This window comes from Mirounga leonina, unplaced genomic scaffold (genome assembly GCF_011800145.1).
Source record: "Mirounga leonina isolate KUSES-001 unplaced genomic scaffold, KU_Mleo_1.0 Mir_165, whole genome shotgun sequence".
Lineage (NCBI taxonomy): Eukaryota > Metazoa > Chordata > Mammalia > Carnivora > Phocidae > Mirounga > Mirounga leonina.
The window spans coordinates 30,732,015-30,756,727 of NW_023270415.1; the positions used below are offsets into that span (position 1 = coordinate 30,732,015).

A 24,713-nucleotide genomic window follows, 5' to 3' on the forward strand; every position below is an offset into this window, starting at 1 on the left:
ATAACTTGTATCTTTCTAATGTCTAAAACCAAAAAGTTTTAAATCATCCTTAACTCTCTCCTTCTTTCAAATTCAATCTATCAGTAAATTCTGTTAACCCTCAGTAAGAAATATATCCTACTACTACTTGCCATCTACTGCTTCTTCCTATCCCCAGAGCCATCCCAGTGCAAGTCACCATCATCACATGCATGGAATATTGTTACCACTTCCTAATTGATCTGCTTATATACCTATCTCCTTCCCTAACTGCTTTCATATCTTTACTCAAATGCCATATTTTTTGTATCTATCAGCATGACCCCAGCAATATTTCTTCAGACTGCCAGTAGCAGTAGGTTCTAGTAGCTGAAGTTGATTTCGGTTTACAGTTTTCCAACCCTCTCAGAAGCAACCTCATGGTACCACATCAGAGAAACTAGCATCCATCTAGAGACTCTTTCTCAGAGATCTGGGTCCCAACTCCACAACATCTCTCACAAACGTAGCTCTCAGCAATAGGAAGTGAATTAAAGGTGCCCTCTAGAATATGGGTAAGGGAGACAAAATCATGGGTGGGGTTCTGGGACCTCCTACACAAACAGAAGAGTTCTGTGTTCATCTGTTTTACACATCTGCATATCATTTATTTGGCAAAAAGTTCTATTAATTGAAAAGAAAGTGTTCAAAAATGGCTGGTAACCAAAGTTAAATCAGTAAGTTTTGCAGAACTTAGCAAAGTGCTCATATCACAAAATAAGGAAGGTATAATTCTTTGCCATAAAGCTTAAATGAGCTTTTCTGTCAGCAAGAGTCATATTCTCCTCTGGCATTGGACTGGATCCAGTATATTCACTTAATTAAATGTCGTATCTCATCAACAATTCTGGTCAAAGTAGTTCTAGGATTGTGACTTCAGTCTTCCTTTGATTTTATCTACAGGATTCCACATAGTCTATAGCAATTGCTAAGAGCAAACCCACATGACACACCAGTGGTCAGTCAGAACTGGGATGACCACACACAAGACCTTGTCACCTTCCTCATTAAGGGTGCCTCCATTCTCTAGTCTCTCAAATGAGAAATTCTATTTTATGATCCTCATAGCCCCACCTGGTACTAAATGCATATTTCCATGACATCTCCATACTGTATAAATATGAAAATTTCCCAAAATTCAAAATGTGTAACAGTATTCTCAACTTTAATTCTTAAACAGAATTCTCATCTATCAATGCTAAGCTAAAACTTACTAGACCTTCTGTGTGTCTTAGTCCAACTTCTCTGGTCTCAGATTCTTAGATTTTATTCATTTTGTTTAGCACATTGAGCAAGAATTTCCTTGATTCTTATAAATCTCTTTTATATGTAAAATCTAAAAAAAAAAAAAAAAACCTCTAAAAGCAAACAAACAAAAAACCCACCAAAAATTGAAGCTCATAGATATGAAGAATACACTGGTAGTTGCCAGAGGTAAGGGTAGAAAGTAGAAGAAATGGGTGGAAGGGGAGTCAAAAGTTTAAAAACACAAATTGCCTGGTGTCCTAGTCTGTTCTGACTGCTATAATAAACTACCATAGACTGAGTGACTTATAACAGAAATTTATCTCTCATAGTTCTGAAGGCTGGGAAGTCCATGATCAAGCACCTGCAGATTTGGTGTCTGGTCATGGCCTCTAGCAGTTCCAGGCTCTCCCCTTTCAGTGGCAAAAGGGTTGCAGCAGCTCTGACCCTTACTTCATCTCAGATTCAAGTTCACACAAAAACGTCACCTGTACTAGTAGAAATATTTTTCTTTTAATAATTACTTAAGTTTAGGGGCACCTGGGTGGCTCAGTTGGTTAAGCGACTGCCTTCGGCTCAGGTCATGATCCTGGAGTCCCGGGATCGAGTCCCGCATCGGGCTCACTGCTCGGTAGGGAGTCTGCTTCTCCCTCTGACCCTCCTCCCTCTCATGCTCTCTGTCTCTCATTCTCTCTCTCTCAAATAAATAAATAAAATCTTTAAAAACAACAAAAAATAATAATTACTTAAGTTTAATTTGAAAAGAAAAAAGGGAAACAGAGAGAGGAAAAATGAATTAATGAGTATATAGAAATATATAAATACACATATAAATATAAAATAAAATACAAATAAGGAAGAAAATATGTGTAATTGCCACAGGTCTTATTTCCGTCAGTTATGGCATGATAGTACACTGGGGCATTTAGATACCAATTTGGAAGGCATAATACATTAGATGTATACTTTATATTTACATCAAAATAAATCCCAAATGGATTAAAAATTTTGATGTAAAATATAAAACCGTATGAGTAGTAGAAGAAGAGAGGCATGACTATTTGTATATCTTGGGGAGTGGGGGAATTATTGAGCATGACATCTGAGGTGGGCGTCCATTGACTTGTCTGCCCAGCAGCCCGTCTCTTCTGAGGTCCATTGACTTGTCTGCCCAGCAGCCCGTCTCTTCTGAGGTCCATTGACTTGTCTGCCCAGCAGCCCATCTCTTCTGAGGTCCATTGACTTGTCTGCCCAGCAGCCCGTCTCTTCTGAGGGGCTCCCACTGCCCCCTCCCTTCTTTCCACGTCCCACATAAACCTGTGGTTTGAATAGGTGTCTTCTCCCCTGAAGCCATCTTCCTGGCCACAGGGGCTTGTCTAGAGATGAGCTCCTCATCCAAGCTGAGCAAATCACTTCCCTGGCCACCCATCTGGGTCACCTTGAGATTCTTTGCATCCCTCTCTGTTCATGCAACTGAGGAGATTGTATGTTCTAGCGCTGCCTTTGGAGGCATAATAAAAAATAAAGTAAAAAGAATCTCCTGATAGGGCGCCTGGGTGGCTCAGTTGGTTAAGCGACTGCCTTCGGCTCAGGTCATGATCCTGGAGTCCCGGGATAGAGTCCCACATCGGGCTCCCTGCTCGGCAGGGGGTCGGCTTCTCCCTCTGACCCTCCTCCCTCTCATGCTCTCTGTCTCTCATTCTCTCTCTCTCAAATAAATAAATAAAATCTTTAAAAAAAAAAAAAAGAATCTCCTGATAAGTCTGTCTCATATAGGTGATACGTTAGTCATGGTTTGGCTATTTTCTGCTTTGTAAATCTTCAGCTCCAAAAGGTAATCTTTCTAATCATTTAGGGAATGAGAGTTTAGGTTGGGTTCAGGTTAGTTGTATTAATTATGCATTTAACATAGAAAGACTCTAAAAGAAACTTTCATAACTTCGTGATTTCCGGGGAAGGATTGTGGCTCAATGGTTAAAGAACATGGGCTTGGGGTCCCAAAGACCCACTTTTGAACCCAAGCCCTGGTATTGATCAGCTGAGGAAATTGAGCCTCCCTGAGTCTTAGTTTATACTTTTGTAAATACTTCACAGAAAAGAAAACAAGGCATGCATCAAAAGAGCTAGACAGTGTCTGGCACTTAATAATGAGTGAAAAACCAGTGCATTATGATTGTTGTTGTCCTATTTTTTTCATCTCAGATTACTGTCAGCTGAATTATTCAAATAGAACATTATTTTTCCAAATTTGTCTACTTAGAAAATATTCAACTATTCAACATTGTTAACTCTACTGTTTAAATAAAACCAAAATATCCTCCCTTTCTGTAGTAGGTGGTTTTCTGATTTCTATTCTAATATTTTGGCCAAATCTAAATCAAAGAATATGATATTTAAGAACCCAAACTTGGGGCACCTGGGTGGCTCAGTCAGTTAAGTGTATGACTCTTGATTTCGGTTCAGTTCATTACCTCAGGGTTGTGAGATCCAGCCCTGTGTCAGGCTCTGTGCTGGGCATGGAGCCTGCTTAAGATTCTTTCTCTCCTTTTCCCTCTGCCCCCCACTCCCCATTCATGTGCGCTCTCTCTCTTTCTCTGAAAGAAAGAAAGAAAGAAAGAAAGAAAGAAAGAAAGAAGGAAAGAAGGAAAGAAGGAAAGAAGGAAAGAAGGAAAGAAGGAAAGAAAGAAAGAAAGAAAGAAAGAAAGAAAGAAAGAAAGAAAGAAAGAAAGAAAGAAAGAAAGAAAGAAAGAAAAAAAGAAAGAAAGAGGGCGCCTGGGTGGCTCAGTTGGTTAAGCGACTGCCTTCGGCTCAGGTCATGATCCTGGAATCCCGGGATCGAGTCCCGCATCGGGCTCCCTGCTTGGCAGGGAGTCTGCTTCTCCCTCTGACCCTCCCCCTCTCATGCTCTCTCTCTCTCTCTCATTCTCTCTCTCAAATAAATAAATAAAATCTTAAAAAAAAAAAAGAAAGAAAAGAAAAAAATGCAAAAAACTTCTCTTGGCTTAGGATGAACAGGCTATGCCTCTCTAGGAATAAGTTCACACTCCCTATATATCCTAAATATTGATTACTGACTTGAACGGAATGGGTGCAAAGTGCATGGAGGCTGCAGCATGGAGGGATGCACTCCCTAAGACAGACGTCCTGATAAGGTGTGCACTAGAGCCCATGTGTGCCTCCCTCGCCAGGCTGTTGTCCACACTCTTACTGCTTCTGCCACCCTTGTTGCTAGTTTTCTTCTCACCTGGGCAAGGCAATTATCTATCCACTAAGAAAGTGTTATTAGATCTTTCTCTCTAAGTGAAAGCATTTGGTTTTTAATCTGTTATTTATAAATTCCTGAGATGAACGTGCCAATGTGATACTTTTTAAACAGATCTCTTCTCTTTCGAGTCAGTCAAGGGCAGGGAACACGACTTAGCTCTCCTTTGATCACCCTTCTCATGCAGTGCTGGGTACATGGTGAATGTGCAGTAAATCCTCAATTACAACATCATACCAAAGCCAAGAGCACTGTGTGTGAAGCTCCCGTATCCACTGACCCTTCAGGTATCAGAGCAGCGCTGGGTTCCATTTCAGGCGGGAGAATGCTTCTTTCCAATTTCTGTGCAACATGCTGTCCCTGGGCCCTGCAGCAGGCTGCTTGGGTGCACAGCATCCACAGGGTGGTGGGAAAATAGCTCCCTCGGCCTCAGCCTGTGATCCTCTCTATCCAGTCCAAGCAGCCAGAGGATGTTTTTCTATGCCTTCCATTATCTTCTTCACCATTTCAGTACCCGAAAAATAAACAAGCACTTCTCGCACTCCCACTGGAGCTCCAAGATCCCCTAATATATCAATTGAGGCAAATAAGCAGTGAACGGGTCACGAGTCCCAACAGTCAAACTCTATGTCATCGCCTGGACCAAGCTGGGCATCCTGCTACAGGTTTTAACGTAAAGGATAGTGGTGCCTGGGTGGCTCAGTCAGTGGAGCGTCAGCCTTCGGCTCGGTCCTGGGATCGAGCCCCCCCATCGGGCTCCCTGCTCAGCGGGAGGCCTGCTTCTTCCCTCTCTCTCCCCCTGCTTGTGCTCTGTCTCTCTCTCTCTCAAATAAATAAATAAATGAAAGCTTTAAAAAAATAAATAAAGGAGGGCGCCTGGGTGGCTCAGATGGTTAAGCGTCTGCCTTCGGCTCAGGTCATGATCCCGGGGTCCTGGGATCGAGTCCCGCATCGGGCTCCCTGCTCCTTGGGAGCCTGCTTCTCCCTCTGCCTCTCTCTCTCTCTCTCTCTCTGTCTCTCATGAATAAATAAATAAAATCTTTAAAAAAAAATTAAAAATTAAAATAAATAAATAAATAAAGGGAAGCTTGTTTCTTCATTAGTTGGATGTAGTGTTACATTGATCTGTAATTGTACACTGTGAACCTGTTTCTATCTTGATTCCCTCTGTTAACAGCTGTGAGATGAACTATCCAGAAATATGGGTTCTGGTTCCAGGTCCTCCTAAAACCATCAGGGTGCTATGGAAATGTACAGTTTACCCATTTGGGTCCGTCTCTCCATCGACACAATAAAGTGATCAGTCCACGCAGTTCCTGAAATCCCTCCCTGTCCTAAACTGCATAAGGTTCGGTGCTAATAAAACAGAATATTCTCCTTTGCCTTGGCTTTTAGTGTGATGTTAATAGTATGTGTTTTCTATAAAAAAAGCTTGCTAATATATTAGATTGTCAGTTACTGCTCTAGTTGCAGACCTGTGCATTATTCGCTCACGTACATTGCAGTATAACCTGTGAGACACACGGTGTCCCAGCTAGTTTATTAAAAAATTAATATTTTACCTTTTGACCCCCTTCACCCATTTCTCCCAGTGGATGAAGGGGGTTAAAAGGTAAAAAGAAAAAAAAGGAACTGCAAACTATGATCCAATGAAGCTTCTTTGTTAATTATAAGTTTAATCTAAGCATAAATTTTTACCAATAAGACAGAAAATAGTTTCTTACATACCAATTCTTTTAAGATGGGTAAATGCTTAAGTTAGTACTTCCAATGGTCCTCATCCTATTAATTTTAAATTGTTGCACACTACTAATTTTAGATAATTGCCCTGGTGTGCAAGGAATTGAAAAACACTGAGAGGCTCACAAAATAAATGGTTATGTTAGAAAATGCTCAGTGAAATTAGCATAGATGTTTATAACAAAATTTTTCTTTATAGAGTTCTATTCATATCAGTGCGTGATGTAATAATTTCGACATTAAATTAAAAATTCTGAGCATTTAACACAAAATTCTTTCTTAATACAAATCATCATATACTATAATAAGTTAAATCTGAAATATGAATCATTCCAAACAGCCTCCAATGTCATTTGATTGTAAGCTCTCTCAGGGCATGGATTCGTCTGTTTTGTTTTCTGATGTGTCTCCAGCACCTATAAAAAGATATTTTTGTTGTTGTTTTTAAAGATTTATTTATTTATTTGAGAGAGAGAGCGTGCACACGAGCATGGTGGGGAGGGGCAGAGGGAGAGAGAATCTCAAGCCGACTCCACGGCTGAGCACAGAGCCCAATGTGGGGCTCAACTCCACGACTCAGAAATCACGAGCCCAAGATTACGACCTGAGCAGAAACCAAGAGTCAGATGCTCAACCAACTGCATCACCCAGGCACCCCAAGAAGATTTTTTTTTTTAAAGATTTTATTTATTTATTTGAGAGAGAGAATGAGATAGAGAGAGCATGAGAGTGGGGAGGGTCAGGGGGAGAAGCAGACTCCCTGCTGAGCAGGGAACCCGATGTGGGACTCGATTCCAGGACTCCAGGATCATGACCTGAGCCGAAGGCAGTCGCTTAACCAACTGAGCCACCCAGGCGCCCCGATTTTTTTTAATTAATACTATTTTCCCAATATAGTGCAGATCATGTTGAATATAAAGGATTGACAAAATATGCCTAATGAGAAAAAAAATCAACATAAAGTGCCTTTCTGAATGAATTAGAGCAGCCTGGAGTTGAACAGGATATATCACGTGGTTTCCCAGAGCTCCCAATACCAAGGTGGTATATAATACAGCCATATAAAGTAAGCAAACCAGAATTGCCAATGTTTGTGCACAGGCTCTCTCATATTAACAGTTGTAACATTTCACTTTGGAGTTTTATTTAAACAACCTCAGCAGTTTGGATCACAGTTTGGGGGTGCTTAAGAGTTTCAGACTGAGTTTGTTGGTACTCTCTCGTACATCCGAGTGCAGATAACATTGTTCACGGCACTTTCCTAGAAGACAAATGAAAGATGAGACAATTCAGTATTATAGGTGAAACTGACTTTTAGAACAATGCAAACTAAGTACTATCCATACACACATTCTTTAAAAATCTTGAAAAGAGATCTATGTAGACAACTATAGATACCAACTATTTGTTAGCTGATTTTGCTAACAAAGTGGCAAATTGTATGTTATATATGATATATGTGGTTATACATATATATGGTATATATGTAATGTGTGTATATGTATATATACAAAAATGGCAAATCATATATATATGTGGTTTAACATATATGGTATATATGTAATGTGTGTATATATATATACACACAAATGGCAAATCATATATATGGTATATGTGGCGCTATATATATGTATGACAAATCATATATATGGTATATGTGGTTATACATATATGGTGTGTATATATAATGTGTATGTATTTATGTACAAAAAACAAGGCAAATAGTATAAAATTTGAAGTCTGTTAAAACATTTTAAATGCCTATGGTGAAGCATTTTTGCTAATTTATATAACCTACATTTTTCAAATAATAACATTAAGTTACATTGATGTAGTATTTTATGGTTTTTAGAGCACTAATATATACATGATGGTATTTAATTCTCTCAAAAAAACCATGAAGACAGTCCTACATTTTTGAAGGCAAGTAAACTCAATCTTGGAGAGGATAAATGACTCATCCAAAGTCACAGAAGTACCGAATGGCAGAGATGGAAATGCACATTTTGAATTCTGAATCTATATTCTTCCTACTGAATTAAAAACATATCTGTTTGGTGATTAATGTCATTATAAGGAAAAATAAAATCAAGTATCCTTAGTCTTCCACTTATTACTTTATAAGTAAATGTACTCTTCATTGTTGAAAGAAAAAAAATCCTTACATTAAGAAATGAGGATAGGTTTTTTTTTACTTCCACATAATTCTTACATATTCCCTTAGAACTATTTGATATTATGTCCAAAATTGTCATTTTATTCATTTCAGTGGAACTGGGGGTTTGGGAAGAAGAATCATTGACATATTTCCCTCCATTGTGTAGAAGGGAGGAAGATGACCTGAGAAGCCATCCTCAAAGGGAGCAGAATGGACTCAAAAAAGTATACATTGGAATTAAGCCAGCCTGGGTTTTAATCCCAGCAGCACCATGTTTTTCTTAGGTAATAATAGCCTTAGGTAAGTCAGTGGCTGACTCTCAGTTTTCTCAACTGTTAAATAAGCTAATTAGTCTTACCTCACAGAATTATTGTGAGGATTAGGTAAATAATATATGAAAACATGCAAACATGGTAGCCACAGAAATGTTAGTTTTTAATTGTGTCAACTCATCCATACACAAAGGAGACACCACTTAAGCTTTGTATTAGTTTAAATTTCCTTTTCATGTGTTTGTTTGGTGTTGAGCTGGAAAACAGTGAGAAATTAATCTTTGTATGGAGCAAAGGATTAGCAACAACTCACAATCCCTGCTGAAATCTTCATTGCACAAATACGTGCTGGTTTTGGCTTATGTGCAAGTCAAAGAATTAGGCGACACAACTTTTTTATTTTCTTTAGCGTTTTAGTTCCTCAACCCATGCGCATTTTATAATATTTATGATCATGCATAAATATTATATCTATTATATTTATCTGCCAATGTCTTCCCCCATTCTTATAAAGCAAGAGAAAAAAGAAAATTACATTGACTTCTATTGTTTTATAACAAGCTATTTGAATGATTTTATATACAGGTGTTAGAGCAGGTGACGAAAATAATGACGAACAGCTCACTCACCACCACCATTTTCCCATCGACCAACTTTCTCTTTATGGTGTTCTCTTTGCCATCCCAGTCTTGAACCTGAATCAAAGAGTCCTTATCGAAGGTTACCACACTCTGAAAACAGATGAAACGGAATTCAGCTCAGACTGTCACATTTGAATACCAACATTTTATCAAGGACCAAATCCTTTTCAGCGGTTGTGATATTCTCAGGCAGTTTTGGAATGGTGTTTACAGTTTTATTTATATTTTAAGACTTTGTCAACACTAAATTTGTTGGCTGATTATTCTGAGGGAGGAAAAGTTTTATAAGAATAAAAAGATATTATCTTGAAGAATAAGTAAAACTCTCTTTTCCCTGAGAAATGAAGAGGGGTAGATATCCTATGCCCTCATTTCCTGCCCGCTCTCCACCGCACGCACAGAAACTTCTCCAAACCCACCACAATGCTGAATATGTATACTAAGTTAGAAAGCAGCTCCCATTGTGTTAAGCCACTGGGGCCTGTGGTTAACGTGGTACTGAGGCACAACCTCACCTGAACTGGTTAATATAAGTTTTATTCATTGTAACTTTATCCATAGAAAACTGCTACAAAGTAGGAAGGCAGAACTTTTGTTTCTGAGAGAAGAATCTAAGGAAATGATTCTCAAAATGCGTCTGCTAAGCATCTGCATCAGAAATGTTAGAAATACATAAACCTGAAAATTAAGAGATGTTAAAAAAAAAAACAACCCTGCATATACATAGTCTAGTATTAGACTGGACTGGAAGACTTATCCTATTGCTGAGTGTCATCTCTTATTTTTTCACTCAATCAGCTGTTAAAATAACCCCTAACCTGGAAGAAAGAATAATACCCCATTTATCTAGCATGTATGATGTAATTATGTATTCTTTTAAAATTGGACCTCGAGAATATGAAAAAAAATAATAATAAAAAAAAAATTTTAACTAAAAAAAAGAAAAAAGAATGTTAGAAATACACAGAAATACTTCGGGTGCCTACCCCAGACATCAGAGCCTGTGGGGATGGGACCTACAAATAGGCACTTTTCACAAGCGTCACAGGAGATGTGTATGTATATTAAAATTTAAGATCCTCAGATTTAGGCTTTAGCCCAACGTTTATCTAATACAGACTTTGGATGTGTTTGCTATAATTGTTTACATACTTAGAATGATTTCAAATTGACATTCTTATGAAATGTATCTGAAAGAGTGTTGAAGGCCTCACCTTGGTTTTATAGCCCCCTGGTGTGGTTTCCTCAAACTCTTCTCCGAGTTTAAAGGAGATCTCATTATTTTTAAAGATGCTTTTGGTTTTTATAGTGATCAGATCTTCCTGTGTACTGATGGTCACAGTGGGTCTTGCCAGACAGGCAAGTTTCCTGCTGGCTCGTCCTATTCCTGGAAACCAGATGAAAGGACACCATAGTTAAATCTGTTGCTGGCTTTAGAAACCCATGTTCACTGCGTAATTCTTTACTAACGAGGAGGTCTGTGAGTTAAGCAGATTTAATGCTGCATGAATTCAAATATCTGAAGCTAGTAGCACTACCATTATAAGTTAAAATAGGTTATATTTTGCAGAAAAAAAATTAATCTCTAGTTTTGGCTACTGGTTGTCATGTTTCTTTAGCCCAGTAGTTATTGATCTTGTTGGTTCATGACCCTCTTTGAAAATTTTATTAAAGCTCCTATTTTGATAAAATATCTCCCTCTTAGCACATGTTGTGATGAGCACTGGGTGTTATATGCAACCAATGAATCATCGAACACTACATCAAACACTAATGATGGACTATATGTTGGCTAACTGAACATAATAAAAAAAAAATCTCCCTCTTTTAAAATGCACTCATTTATACAGATGAAATACTTTGACATGGTTTATTTAAGATCGTTATCTCTTCACTTATATTCTAATATGTACATATATAGAGTTTGTTTTTTCCATCATGTATTTTTTTATTGTGCTAAAATATAGATAACATAAAATTTATCATTTTAACCATTTTAAAGCATACAATTAAGTGGCAATAGGTACGGGGCGCCTGGGTGGCTCAGTCGTTAAGCATCTGCCCTGGGCTCAGGTCATGATCCCAGGGTCCTGGGATCGAGCCCCACATCGAGCTCCCTGCTCGGCAGGAAGCCTGCTTCTCCCTCTCCCACTCCCCCTGCTTGTGCTCCCTCTCTCACTGTGTCTCTCTCTGTCAAATAAATAAAATCTTAAAAAAAAAAAAGTGGCATTAGGTACATTCACAATATTATACAACCATCACCACTATATATAGAATTTTTAAAAATATAAATGTTCTATTATAACAATTGTTACTCAACTTACTTTTCCCCATCTCTATATCTTAAAGATTTTCTGTGTCAGTACACATAGATATAAATTTTTGTCATTGCTACATAATATTTTATAGAGTGTATATATTAATATTTATTTCATCTGTCTCCCTCTTGAGGGACATGTTGTTTGTTTCCACTTTTTCTTATTACAAGTAATGCTATAGTGAACATTCTTACACACACAGCTTTATGCAGTACATGTAGGACTATTTTCTAAAGAAATAGCATCACATGTACAACAATACTTAAATTTCTAAGAGAAGATAAGTTGGAGAAACACTCTAATATGATTCATGAATTCATATTGTGAAACATGATAACAAGTTGTGGTGTATTAGATGATAATGATTCCCAAAGATACTTACACCCTAATCCCTAGAACCTGTGAATGTCACTTTATATGCCAAAGGGGATTTTGTAGATATGGTTAACTCAAGGATCTTGAGATAGGGAACTAATCAGCCATGTGGACCCTAAATGTAATCACAATTTCATTATAAGAAACTTCCCTTATAAGAAAAGGAAGAGGGACATCAGACTACAGAAGAGGAGAAGGCAATGTGACAATAGGGGCAGAGATCGGAGTGTGGTGCCCAGACACCAAGGAAGGCCAGCAGCCATCTCAGCTGGGAAACAAGATCTATTCTGAAGATCGTCTAAAGATTTAGAGCAAATCCTTGTAAAAATGATTATTTTTAAAAAATAATTATGACTTTTTGCTTTAAATTATTTATGGAAATAATTTGCCATTTAGTATATGATGCTTATGTGTTTTATCTATGTAAACCCATGGTAAATTACATGAGGGCAAGAATTCTGTCAATTACAAACTAATTTTGCATAGAACTATATCTAGGTCCTGAACCAATTTCTATGTGATTGTTTCTATGTTTCTATTGGAGAGAGGGGCCCAAGATTAATCTGAGACCATACAGACCAAGTTTCTGTGCTATCCAATCTCCCCTTTTTACTGGCTATGATATGCAGGTAAAAATGGCTCACCCAGCTCTTTCATGTATCTTTCAAAATTTTCACAAGAAATGGATTTCCATGTTCCTTGGAGCCGATCAACCATTCTGTCTAAACTGATCTGAAAGAAAAATAGCATCATTAGGATGAGTATGTTATTGTTGCCTGAAATAGTGTTTTTAATACAATTCTTGTGGATAGTACAGAAAAGTCAGGGGGAAAGGTTAGGAGCTCTAATCCTTGTCATCTTTTCTTAATATCATCCAGAGCAGGAAAACTCTCAAATGTAAGCTGGTCAAGATGAAAATGGAAACAGTTTTTGGCAAGACCAGATATAATTTTTCCATCTCTAATTTAGGATCAAAACTAGATTTATAAATTCTAGTTCCTTCCCTAAGAACGGTGACACACACACACACACACACACACACACACACACACAGAGCAATGCATAAGGGGAACTAGGCAGCTATGTTTATGCCCTAGGACACCTGTACTCCAGGTCTTTGTTTCTCTTTCTCTGACCAAGGGTGATCTAGAATAAGCCAATTTATCAGCTGTTTAGAGATCTTATCACACTCTCATTCTTGATAATTTGAACTAAAACCCAGAAAGATTTCATAGATGATTTGGCATTTGAACTAAAAACTTAAATTTAGTGAGGGCTAGAACAATCATTTTAAACCATGTACATATTGAGCAAGAGAATGAAACATAGAAAAAAAAAAAGGAAGGAAAGAGGTTGTGTTCACACACACACACACACACACACACAGCCTTGTTCCTGATGCTTTTCCAGATGTCAGCTCAATTTCCCATAAGCTTAGAGAGTCATCACTGCCATGAGAACACCAAATATCTTCTTAGTAAATCCCCCTTAATTTAGGCTAGGTTCTGTTCCTTTCAATCTTGACTGAAACACTCTGATGTCCACTGATATCTGTGAGGAATCAGAACAGAGGATAAGGAGTATAATAGGAAATACACCAACTAGAGAAGAGGAGATTTCCAAGGTTAAAAGACAAGCACAGCCTTACACATGCCATCAGCTCTGAGAACATCATTGTTAATTCTAGGCAATGCTTGATGTCCATATGCTAACACAGAGTTACTAAGAAAAACTGAAATTATAAAATTATTTTAAGACAGAAAAGAATAGCATTTTATTAACAATTCCCATTAAAATGTTAAATTTCCAATATCTATAAATATCTGTAAAAGCACTTATCCAGGCCAATGGTCCTACTGATAATTATTCAACTAACACGTATGGAGCACTTAGTATTATATGCCCAATATGAGACTAAGCAATTTTGCATACACCATTGATTTAATGTTCCAACTGTGGTTGAAAAAGATGCCATAGCTTGTTTGATTCTTTTCCTTTCATGTGTTAGGAGGTTTACCATTATGATTTTTTTTACATTAATGTGTACAATTTATAGTTATCCCCACTCAATTGAACAGCATGAGGCTGAAGCCAGTAAATGACTCACCACTGACGGTACTAAAGATATTAAAATTAGGCACTGAAGTTACTAAAATTCCTAGGATTTTTTAAAGAAAATGTCAAATGTGTTGGATGCACACTAATCCTCCAACATAAGGAAATCAACTATTGGAAATCACCTCCTTGAAGAAGATGTCATATTGGGAGCTCAGTATTGGTCTCTATTGCTGGCAGGTTAGACTTTCAGAGAAGTATCAGTAAAATAGAGACCAGGCATGGCCTCCATCTCTGCCCCTGTGGTTCCTCTGTTCATGTGCTCATCATGTCAATTCAAAGACTGGCTGATGTGCACTGGCCTAGTCATGTGTCTGCTTGGTTGCTCCCTGCCTGTTCTGTGATGAATGCTTTCTGGTGTCCATTACTATGTGAGTCAAAAGTCTTCACACACTATGCCCGTTCCCTCAAGTACATCCACATTCCTCGATGCCAAACTTCCTTGACTTCAATTTTTCAGTCCTTTTCCTTCCAGACCCGTGACCAGCCCATCAGAATATTCCCTCTACGCATGCGTATGTCTTCATTCTCACCTCAGCCCACTGCTCCCTCCACACAAAATGAGTAACAGGTGCACCACTCTGAGCTTTGTCCATTGGGACGATTTTTCCTCACCACTGTTTTCAAACCCCCTCCCTCCCCGAGGGTAATTAAACCACTGCCTGTTTTTAACTTGCATTCACACACTAAGCTGACCTGCCCATAAAACATTGTTCAAGCTCTTCTTACTCCTTCAGCTGGTTACATGAGTGCCCCACAAAGTCGAGGAATGATCTGAGGGAGGGTTGCTGGTACACCCGTGGTGGGTGACATGAGGAGCTGGGCTACCTGCTCATGCAGTTACTTCATATATTCTGGTCTTGCTTAGCCTTAATTCCAGATGCACAATTTTGATCTTATTTTGGAATGCTGGGCCTGCCTGAGTCTATGATTCTGTGGGTCTAACAGAACCCAGCTCATAATGGACAGTTCCAGACGCATGGTTACTTGGTGCCTTATAATCAAGAATTCTGTCTCTGCAAGTCCCCAGTAACACACCAGGAACTCTTTTCAAAAGTGTATAAGTTTCTGTTGCAGGTGGCATGGTCTTGCTCCGAAACCCCAGGGGTCTGTGTTATGATGCTTCACTGTGGCTTCATCTCTCCACCACACTGCATATTTTCCCATCACTAATACCTCCAGTGGCTTACGGTTTGCCAGATCATATGGCCCAAGAGGCAGGGCTGCTTGCACTGTAATTCTGACTTTCTGCTCCAGGCCTCATTCAAAGCAGGGAACTATTCCTGTCACCCAGTATATGGGCTGGAGCACATTCCTAGATGTGGAATATGTTGCCACCATAAACCAAAGGATCCTACCAGGAATTTTGTTTCCTTCTTTCTGGTACAAAGGCAAGATGCAGCGATTTCTCTTTTGGAAGAGATGTTCTCACTGCCCTTGACCCAGCTGGATCCCTAAATACAACAGTGGAAGTTCACTCATTTGCCACCAACTTAAACTCCCATACTCTGCAGTGCATACGTCTTGCCAGCGCCTCCAGTATGCTAGCCATTCTTGCTCATCCTCCTGATCAACATGATATGTAGGATATCCAGACAGCTCAGATCTCATCTGATCATATTACACCAGCAGGAGGTAATGTAGGCCCCTAACCTGTAAATGTATATTGTTCCACGTAAATGCAGTTTCTATTCCTTTTTCTGATCTTTTCTTATTGGGATAGACAAGAATGCCATAACATGTACTTGAGGCCATATTAATCTGCTCCAGCAGAGATAACATGACTGGCACAGCAGCCATGATTGGGGTTATTATTGGAGTTTGTAGTAGCCTACAGTCATTCTCCGAGATTCAGTTGGTTTCTGCAGTGGCCAGACTGGTAAATCAAATGGAGCTGTGATGTGGACCACCCCCCTCCCGCCCCCGCCGTTCTTAAGATCCTTTAGAGTAGCATTCATTCCTCCCCATCGTTACCACCAAATACAGTGGATTTTGATGTACCGTCTTAGCCAGGACTGGCAAAGGAATAGGGGACAGAGGGAATTGGGGTGTAGAGGTGCCATTTTAGAAGCTCTCACTTCACCTTCCCCCCTATGATAGCTCCCATTTGGTTTGAATGAGAAGAAGTCAAGGTGGGGTTCCTTCAACAGTCAAACGTGTCAATTCCAATCATATATTTGGAGACCAGAGAGTTGACCCACTGGATGGGTCCACAGACTTACTGGACCTTCTGAGAGCCAGACTTAGGCTGGGATTCTGTTTATTTCAGAGCCTGGCCCCTGGATGCCTCCACTCTACCGTGATGCTTTGAAATCCTATAAGTCAATATAGGATTTTGAGGGTATTCGATATTTGGATATTCCTCTTTCCAAATATTTGGATATTCCTCTTTCCATAGTGTGTATTTTCTCAAGTAAGTATCATAAGTCTCTTTTGAGGAAACTTGCGGAAATTAACACAGTATATTTTTGCCACGGTATTTCAAAATTCTTCCTCCTGTGGACTTAGCCACCTCTTCAGCCAGTGGTTTTTGGGTCTGAAAACTGGCTGAGTTCTGGGATGTGGGCAAAAGATCAAGACTTTCTATTGAGATTACCACCCTTAATCTGCTGTTCATATATATATTCTTGCCTTCTTTTGGTTAATATATTAAGTAACACCCTCACTGGCTAGTCATCTATTTTATCTCTAGGGATATAGTGTTCTCTTAATCATCTCCACATCTCCCTCCAGGTCAAGTCCACTTGGGTGCCCTTCAACTTTCCCTGGTGGTATGGTAGTTTTAACCCCTTGGCTTCTGGCAATAAAATGCTGCTGTTTGGTCCCTGTTGCTTCAGAGTCTCATCATTGCCATTGCTATCAATGAACCAGCTAATAGAGATAGACATAGGTATGGATGATGCATATAGATCTCTATTCTCTTTCTACAGAAAGGTATTTGGGCTATATTGAGCCATAGCAGAAGTACAGGTCTCATAAATTTCCTACAGAAAAAGAGAGAGGAGAACCCCACCATATCAGAGTTTCATACAGTGTTGTGGCATATTGGACTTGGGTTATTTTAACTAAAAATTTGAAGTGTACTGGAGCTGGACAAGGCATAGTGGGCACCCTGTAGAGACAGGCATGCTAAGAAAACGCAAGCCTTACTCATTTGCTATTCATTCAATAAACTTTGAGTATATAGATATCTAGGTATGTAGATATCTAGATATCTATATCTGTATAGTAGAAACGTGGAGAACTGGTTGATATTTTAGACCAGAGGTCAGCAAACTGTGATCTGCGTACCAATTCCTGCCAGCCCCTGTAGATGAAGTATTACTGGAACACAGCCACAGTTATTTCTTTGAATATTATCTAAGGCTGTTTTCACATTACAGTAGCAGAGCTGAGTAGTTGTGACAGATATCCCATGGCTCACAAAGCCTAAAATGTTTACTATTAGGCCCTTTACAGAAAAATGTTTGCTGGCCCCCATTTTAGAGTCTCATGTTTGATTATTTAAAACTCAGGATCCTAACAGCTACTGTGTTTGTAGGCTTTCTGTGCTTAGGATAGAAAAGTGGTGGATAACATTTTTTCTTCCATAGCTTTTTTATCAAGAAAAGACATTTTTATAATTATGTCATGGGCAAGGCCAACAGAAAATGTAATTTAAGAAGCTAAGCTCTGGCATTTCATAAAAGTTACATGACAGAGAGATGGCTATCAGTCAAATATAGATGAAATATTTTTAAAAATTGCTCTGAGTGCTGCAAGGCAGAAAGTCACAAGAATTAAACTGATTAGGAAAGAAGCAGGGTAAAAAAAGCTGTCCTGCTGTCGGCCTCATCCTGAGTTTAACCTCCAGGGTCTAATGATCCTGTTAAACTCCAAAGCTTTCTTCAGAAGTGGCCCTGACTCTCCCACCCTTTTAGTCGCCCTAGTGATGTTAAGCTCTCAGGGTTTTCATGCACTACTAATGCACTTAGATTAAAACCATGCTGGGAGAAAAGTATCTTTAATGACTTTTCGAAGGGAAATGTCCTGGAAATAGGGCAAATCCACCACAAAACTTTCAGTGTCTTGGTAAATAGAACACAATACTCTAGAGTGGCTTCTCTTTTTGTATTGGTTGGGCTTTGTAGGGCATTAACAAGATTTGGGAAGAGTGCAGCCTTTCCTGGTCATTCCTCAGTAGGTGCTCATTGAGGACAATGGGAAAAGGCTGCACCTTGGCCATCCGCGAGACTCAGGGTGTTTCCGCATCGCCCCCACTGTTCACAAGAGAGCTGGAAGTGAGCAGCCAACAGGAAGCTGGGGCCCAATGGCTGGATGAGACACGTGGCCACACAAGCAAGCAACCACGTGACATATGCTCCATACCAGTGTTCTTCACACATTTGTTTAATATTTTTTAGTAGGAAGGATAGCAGGTTGAGTTGTGTCCCCCAAAAAGATATGTCCAAGTCCTAACGCCTGGTACTTGTGAATGTGACCTTGTTTGGAAATAGGATCTTTGCAGATGTAATGAAATTAAGGATCTCGAAATGAGATCATTCTGGATTTAAGGTGTTCCCTAAATCCAATGACACATGAATGAAGTTGAGAGAGATTTGAGACACAGAGACAGAGGCAAAGGCCAAGAGAAGACTGACCAAGACAGAAACTGGAGGGCAGCCATAAGCCAAGGAATAAATACCAAGTGCAGCCAGCAGGCACCAAAAGCTAGGAGAGAGGCATGGAGGGGCGCCTGGGTGGATCAGTCATTAAGCGTCTGCCTTCGGCTCAGGTCATGATCCCAGGGTCCTGGGATCGAGTCCCACATCGGGCTCCCTGCTCTCCGGGAAGCCTGCTTCTCCCTCTCCTACTCCCCCTGCTTGTGTTCCTGCTCTCGCTGTCTCTCTCTCTGTCAAAAAAAAAAAAAAAAAAAAGGAGAGAGGTATGGAAGAGATTCCTCCTCAGAGCCTCCAGAAGGTTTCCAACACCTCAATTTCACACTCTGGCCTTCAAAACTATAAGATAATAAATCATAAATTTCTGTCATTTGAAACTACCAAGTTACGATAATTTGTAATGGCAGCCCTGTGAAACTACTAAAGGGAGAAACTAATTTTTAAAAATCTTAGGCCATTTTATGTTTAAAGAAGGAGCTTATTTTACTATGTAAAATACCATTTAAACTTATGAAGAATTGTCTATTTACCAAGGATAGAGGTAACTTTTATAGATAATAATAACAGTAAGTAATTATGATAATATAATAAAAGACTGAGTAATAATAGTAATAGTATAATTATATAATAAAATTATATAAATTAAATTTTTTTCTGAAATTCATATAAGAAAAACGCTTTCCTTATTTCTCTAGTTTCTCATCCTCTCCTCTTTCCCTGCCAGTTTTCTTTTGAAATATTCAGAATCATACAACTTCTTTGGGGTAAATATTGAAGGATTTTTAAGATTTAGATGATAAAATAAATTACTTGATAGTGGTAAATAGTATAGTGTTATGCTTTATTCTGTTTCAGAATTTCAGCAGATTGCTAACTTCAGGCTGTTCTTGGGGTTGAGTACTGTCTGCTTCTGAGCGATCATGTGATTCAGACCAATCAAAATAAGAGGAAGACTTCCTGGAGGTATGAGTAAGACTGCAAGGTCAGGGCCAGGCAAGCAGAGGGCCTGTGATTCAGATCCTGCTAGGTTCCCAGGCTCTCATGCCCTTCTCTTCCCACAGTTAGAGCTGTTTGAACCCCACCTGCTGCCTTAGCATTGTCCTGAGGCCACCAAAGTTACACATTCACCAGGTTATTATAAGTTAGCATTAACTCCAGTGGTTCCCAAGCTTGACTTGCATTTGTAAAAATGCCAACCCATGTGTGCACCCTAGATTTCTCAATCGGAATTGCCAAGGACCAGACTTGGCAATATGAATTTTTAGAATGTCTCCTAGGTGATTCTTCATCTAAGGCTCAGTAATGAAGGGTAAATGCACTGGACCAGTGGTTCTCAAAGTGTGATTCCTGGACCAGCAACATCACCATCACTTGGGAACTGATTAGAAATGCAAATTCTTTTTTTTTTTTTAAAGATTTTATTTATTTATTTGACAGAGAGAGACACAGCGAAAGAGGGAACACAAGCAGGGGGAGTGGGAGAGGGAGAAGCAGGCTTCCCGCTGAGGAGGGAAACTGATGTGGGACTCGAAACCAGGACCCTGGGATCATGACCTGAGCCGAATGCAGACATTTAACGACTGAGCCACCCAGGCACCCCAGAAATGCAAATTCTTGACTTCCCTCCCACCCAAAGCTTGCTTAATCAGAAACTCTGGGAAAGGAGCCTATAACCTGTGTTCTAACAAGCCCTTCAAGTTTGAGAACCACAGCCCACGCTTAGATTCACTTCCAAAGAAGAGAGTATGGAACAGTAGAAATAATAATTTTAGAAACTTCGTGGCCATCATCTTAACCAAGTGATCAAGTTTAAATCACCTGTGTTAAGTCATACCGATGTCATGTGCCCCTTGATGTGATGCAGTCAGAAGGTACTTCATCTCTGTGGTTTTCTTCCTAAACACCCATAACCCAAATCTAGTCATGAGAAAGCATGAGACATGTGAAGACAAAATTGAGGGACATTCTTCAAAACTGTAAGGTCTTGAATAACAAGGAAAAACTGAAACTCTCACAGATGGAAGGAAACTAAGGAGATATGATGACTAAAAGCAATGTGGGATCCTGACTCAGATCCTAGAACAGGAAAGAACATTAGTGGAAAAACGGGAGGAGTTTGAATCGTCTATAACTTAGCAGCTAGTATCATACCAACTTCCATTTCTTAATTTTGGCAAATGTACACCATAATGTAAGAAGTTAACATTCGAGGGAGTTGGAGGAATGGTATATAGGAACTCTCTGTACTATATTTGCAGCTTCTCTATAAATCTAAAATTATTCCCGGGATGCCTGGGTGGCTCAGTTGGTTAAGTGACTGCCTTAGGCTCAGGTCATGATCCCAGGGTCCTGGGATCGAGTCCCGCGTCGGGCTCCCTGCTCGGCAGGGAGTCCGCTTCTCCGTCTCCCACTCCCCCTGCTTGTGTTCCGTCTCTCGCTGTGTGTCTCTCTGTCAAATAAATAGATAAAATCTTAAATAAATAAATAAATAAAATTACTCCCCAAATGTTAAATGTAAAAATAAATTTAAAAAATAAGACCAAAAATATTGTCCATGGATCAGTAGCACCTGACTCACCTGAAAGCTTGTTAGTAATGCCGGTTATTAGAACTCACTCCAAATCTGCTGAATCAGAATCTGCATTTTTCAAAAGATCCTTAGATGAATCGTTTAACGTACAATAACATTTGAAAAATCCTGCTCTTTACCATAAGCCTGGGATTTAGCATCAGCTCAGTGTTGTCCGGGCCGGAAACGTGAACTAGTTTTGTTTAAACATACCTTCTTCTTAAGACCTCAGGTCCGTTTTCAACCTAATGCAGAGGGCTAAGCTTCTGTGCCCCTCCTTACGGCTCAGTCCTTACATAGTAACACCTTCAAAAAGGCTCAAAACCTATCTTGTGTTTGTGAGACATTTTCTCCCTTAAAAGACAGGAGCCTTGCCTTTGATCCCCGACTCTGGGATCCCTGCCTGGGTCCCTGCTACCTGCCGCAAACTTCCCTCTTGCTGAAAGTCCACTTGCCTGTCATTTTAAGCGCTGCCTCCCAGGAGCCTCCTGTCACATCTTTCAAGGTGCCTCCCATGCTGCGGTCACTACAAACTCAGATGTTGTAGTCTGTTTGCCAGATTCAACCATGCCTGGAAACATCTAGAGATAGGATGGCATGTGGGGAATTTGCTTTTCTATCAGACAGCTCAACAAAAAGGACAGGACTTCCAGAGGCCCCTGTGTTTACCAAAAAAACAACAACCCCAAAACAGTAGGACATATGATCAGAGGTAATAGGTAGGACCCACTAAAGGCCTAGGAATAAAACTAGAAAGGTAAACAATTTCCTCTGCACCCAAGATTTTTACTTTTGTGTCATTGAAGTCTCAGAAACAAGAACTGAACTGATTCTATAAAGGTAGTTTCTTGATGGGGTATTATTTATAAAATCCAGTTAGAATGGTGAAAATGGACCATTCCGCAGATATATTGGCATTGACCTTCTCCTCTTGAGGAGAAGGATTGGAGTGAATTGCTGAAGGTATAAAGTCAGGAGAGAGGTGCCTGGGTGGCTCATTGGGTTAAGCATCTGACTCTCGATCTCAGCTCAGGTCTTGATCCCAGGGTAATGAGTTCAAGCCCCATGTTGGATTCCACGCTGGGCGTGGAACCAACTTAAAAAAAAGGAGAAATTACTCTTTGAAAACCTGACTGGCTCAGTCTTCCAAAGGAGACCAGAGCTTCTTGCTTTTTGTAGGGAAACACTGGGCATCATGGCAAGTGTCATCCTCGGAAAATATTATCTGAATTGAACCATGGCACATGGATTTGTCAGGGAAGAGTTGCACCAGCACCCAAATGATTTGAGCAGCGGAGATAAGCCCACAATGATTTGGAAGTTAGAACCAACCTGGTGAGTGGGGCGTGGGGAGAAGTTTATGGGATTCTATGCCTCACTGAGCCATAAGAGAGCTCTGGATGGGGCTGGATGTTCCCACAAGTCTACAGGTGGCAGCTAAGTTAGGGATCACCGATATGCAACTCTCTGGGCATGCTGACCATGCCCAAGTTGCAGTAACCCAGAGACGTGCATTTGAGCCAACACACCATACTCTACAAACGCACCCATTTCTAACCTTTTTGTGTCTTATTTCTTTTAATCTTCACTTTTGAAAAACTCTAATCTTGTTGCTGATGAAGTAGAAAGTAGATCACATTGTGATCAGGATAGATAGGAATACTATCTTTCACAACATCAGTGACTAAAGAAGTTGCACAACCAGGGGAGGGAGGGAGCAGGGCTACCTGAGAGCTCTGATCCCTTGCTGCAGTGGAGAAGGCCAACTGCACCCTAAGGTGGGCACGGTTGACTTTAGTATCAACTGTAGGAAGCAAGTTTACTATTCTATCAAAATAATCAATGGGATAATCTAATATCATCTCCAATTAAGATATTCAACTTCAAAATTTTGACACTTTAGAGTCTAAGATTGCAATGAAATATTCAGTAATAAAAAAGCATTGTCATAGAAGGCAGAACGCTTATATCTTTGGCTTTGTGATCCTAAGTGTGCATTATGAAACTAGCTCTAGGCTAGGCAGTATGTGAGTAATTTACTCTTCTTATATGAACATCAACTGTGAAATCTAAAGTGAGTGATGACATTCCAGGAACAATTGCATGTAATAATTCTTTAGCAGGTTTGGGCAATGTGGAGTAGCTATCATAAGGGAAAATGTCAGCTCACGCTATTTTAATGACGATGATGGCTCCATGGAAAAAGAACTTAGGGGAGAATGAGTTTAGTGTCTGGGTTCTGGTTCAAGTCAAAGTGAAAATGAAAAGCAAACACTATTTTGAAATTAATTTAGGGGATTATTGGTAACAGATGAGAACTTATGTTTCAGGGTTGTCTAGAAACAAACACCAACAATTTTGAAAAGCAGTGAGATTTGTTCATTCATTTATCTATGGGTATACAAAATTATTTACACTCTGATCAAAAATATGAAAAAAATTGCATAATAAAATGACTGGAATTAAATGCACTAAGTTAATCGTGTGAGATGATCCAACTGTGGGCAAGTTAAATTTTTTCTTCCTACTTTTCAATAATTTCAGTTTGTCTGGAATCCTTCCATAGTTAAGAGAACAAATTCCATTTTAAAGATAACCCACAAAAGGGCAAATACTTTATGATTCTACTCATATGAAGTATGAGTAGAAGTATCTATTTCTATCAAAGTCATAGAAACAAATAAAAAGGTGGTTACCAAGGGCTGCAGGGTGAAGGAGAGTTTCTGTGTTGATGGAGGTGGGCATAGAGTTTCAGTTTTGCAAGGAGAAAGGTTCTGGAGAGGTGCTGCCAACAATGTGAATACACTGTATGCTACGGAACTATACACTTACCAATGGTTAAGACGATAAATTTGTGGTATGTCCAAATAACCACAATACAATATATAAAATCTTACTGCAAAGGTAAAATTTTAAAAATAAAATAAATTCATCAAGGGCTTGTGAGATTGACCAGATATGGGAGTTAAAGTCAGAAATTAGTCTCAAGTGTGCTCCTGGTGCACATCATGCAAAATATAGAGTATCCCGGAGGGGAAGCAGTTTTGTAAAGTAAAAGGAGATATGCATTCAACTTAAATAGCCAGTGTCTGTAGGAAAGCCACTTTAAAGTGTGCATTGGCAAGTTGGATACAGAGTTGGATACAGGAAAAAAAGATCGGGATCAGGGGGAAAAACATGAGAGACTCGGTGATCTGATGAGGAAGAGATCACTCAAGATTAGAGTGTAAAGTAAGAGGAACAGGTGCAGAGCTATATGAAAAACTAACATACAAACACAACCAGTGGGGTGACTAAGAAAGGGGGACTGTCTGAGTTTCCCAAGGCTGCTATAACAAATCA

At 39.5% G+C, this 24,713-nt stretch overlaps 1 protein-coding gene across 2 annotated transcripts in view; it reads right to left on the minus strand.

The window, feature by feature from the left end:
* Positions 1–7,384: 7,384 nt before the first annotated feature.
* Positions 7,385–24,713, minus strand: part of FABP12 (fatty acid binding protein 12) — a 53,903-nt gene continuing 36,574 nt past the window's right edge. Inside the window, exons 2-5 of one of the 2 annotated variants that reach the window (XM_035011432.1) lie at positions 12,674–12,761; positions 10,551–10,723; positions 9,325–9,426; positions 7,385–7,526 (exon numbers count right to left, since the gene is read on the minus strand). In XM_035011432.1, the coding sequence (XP_034867323.1) occupies positions 7,461–7,526; positions 9,325–9,426; positions 10,551–10,723; positions 12,674–12,746 (414 nt within the window). In that variant the 5' untranslated portion in view covers positions 12,747–12,761 and the 3' untranslated portion in view covers positions 7,385–7,460. Of the gene's footprint in view, positions 7,527–9,324; positions 9,427–10,550; positions 10,724–12,673; positions 12,841–24,713 lie in introns of those variants that run through there. The other variant, XM_035011431.1, reaches the window with a different exon arrangement.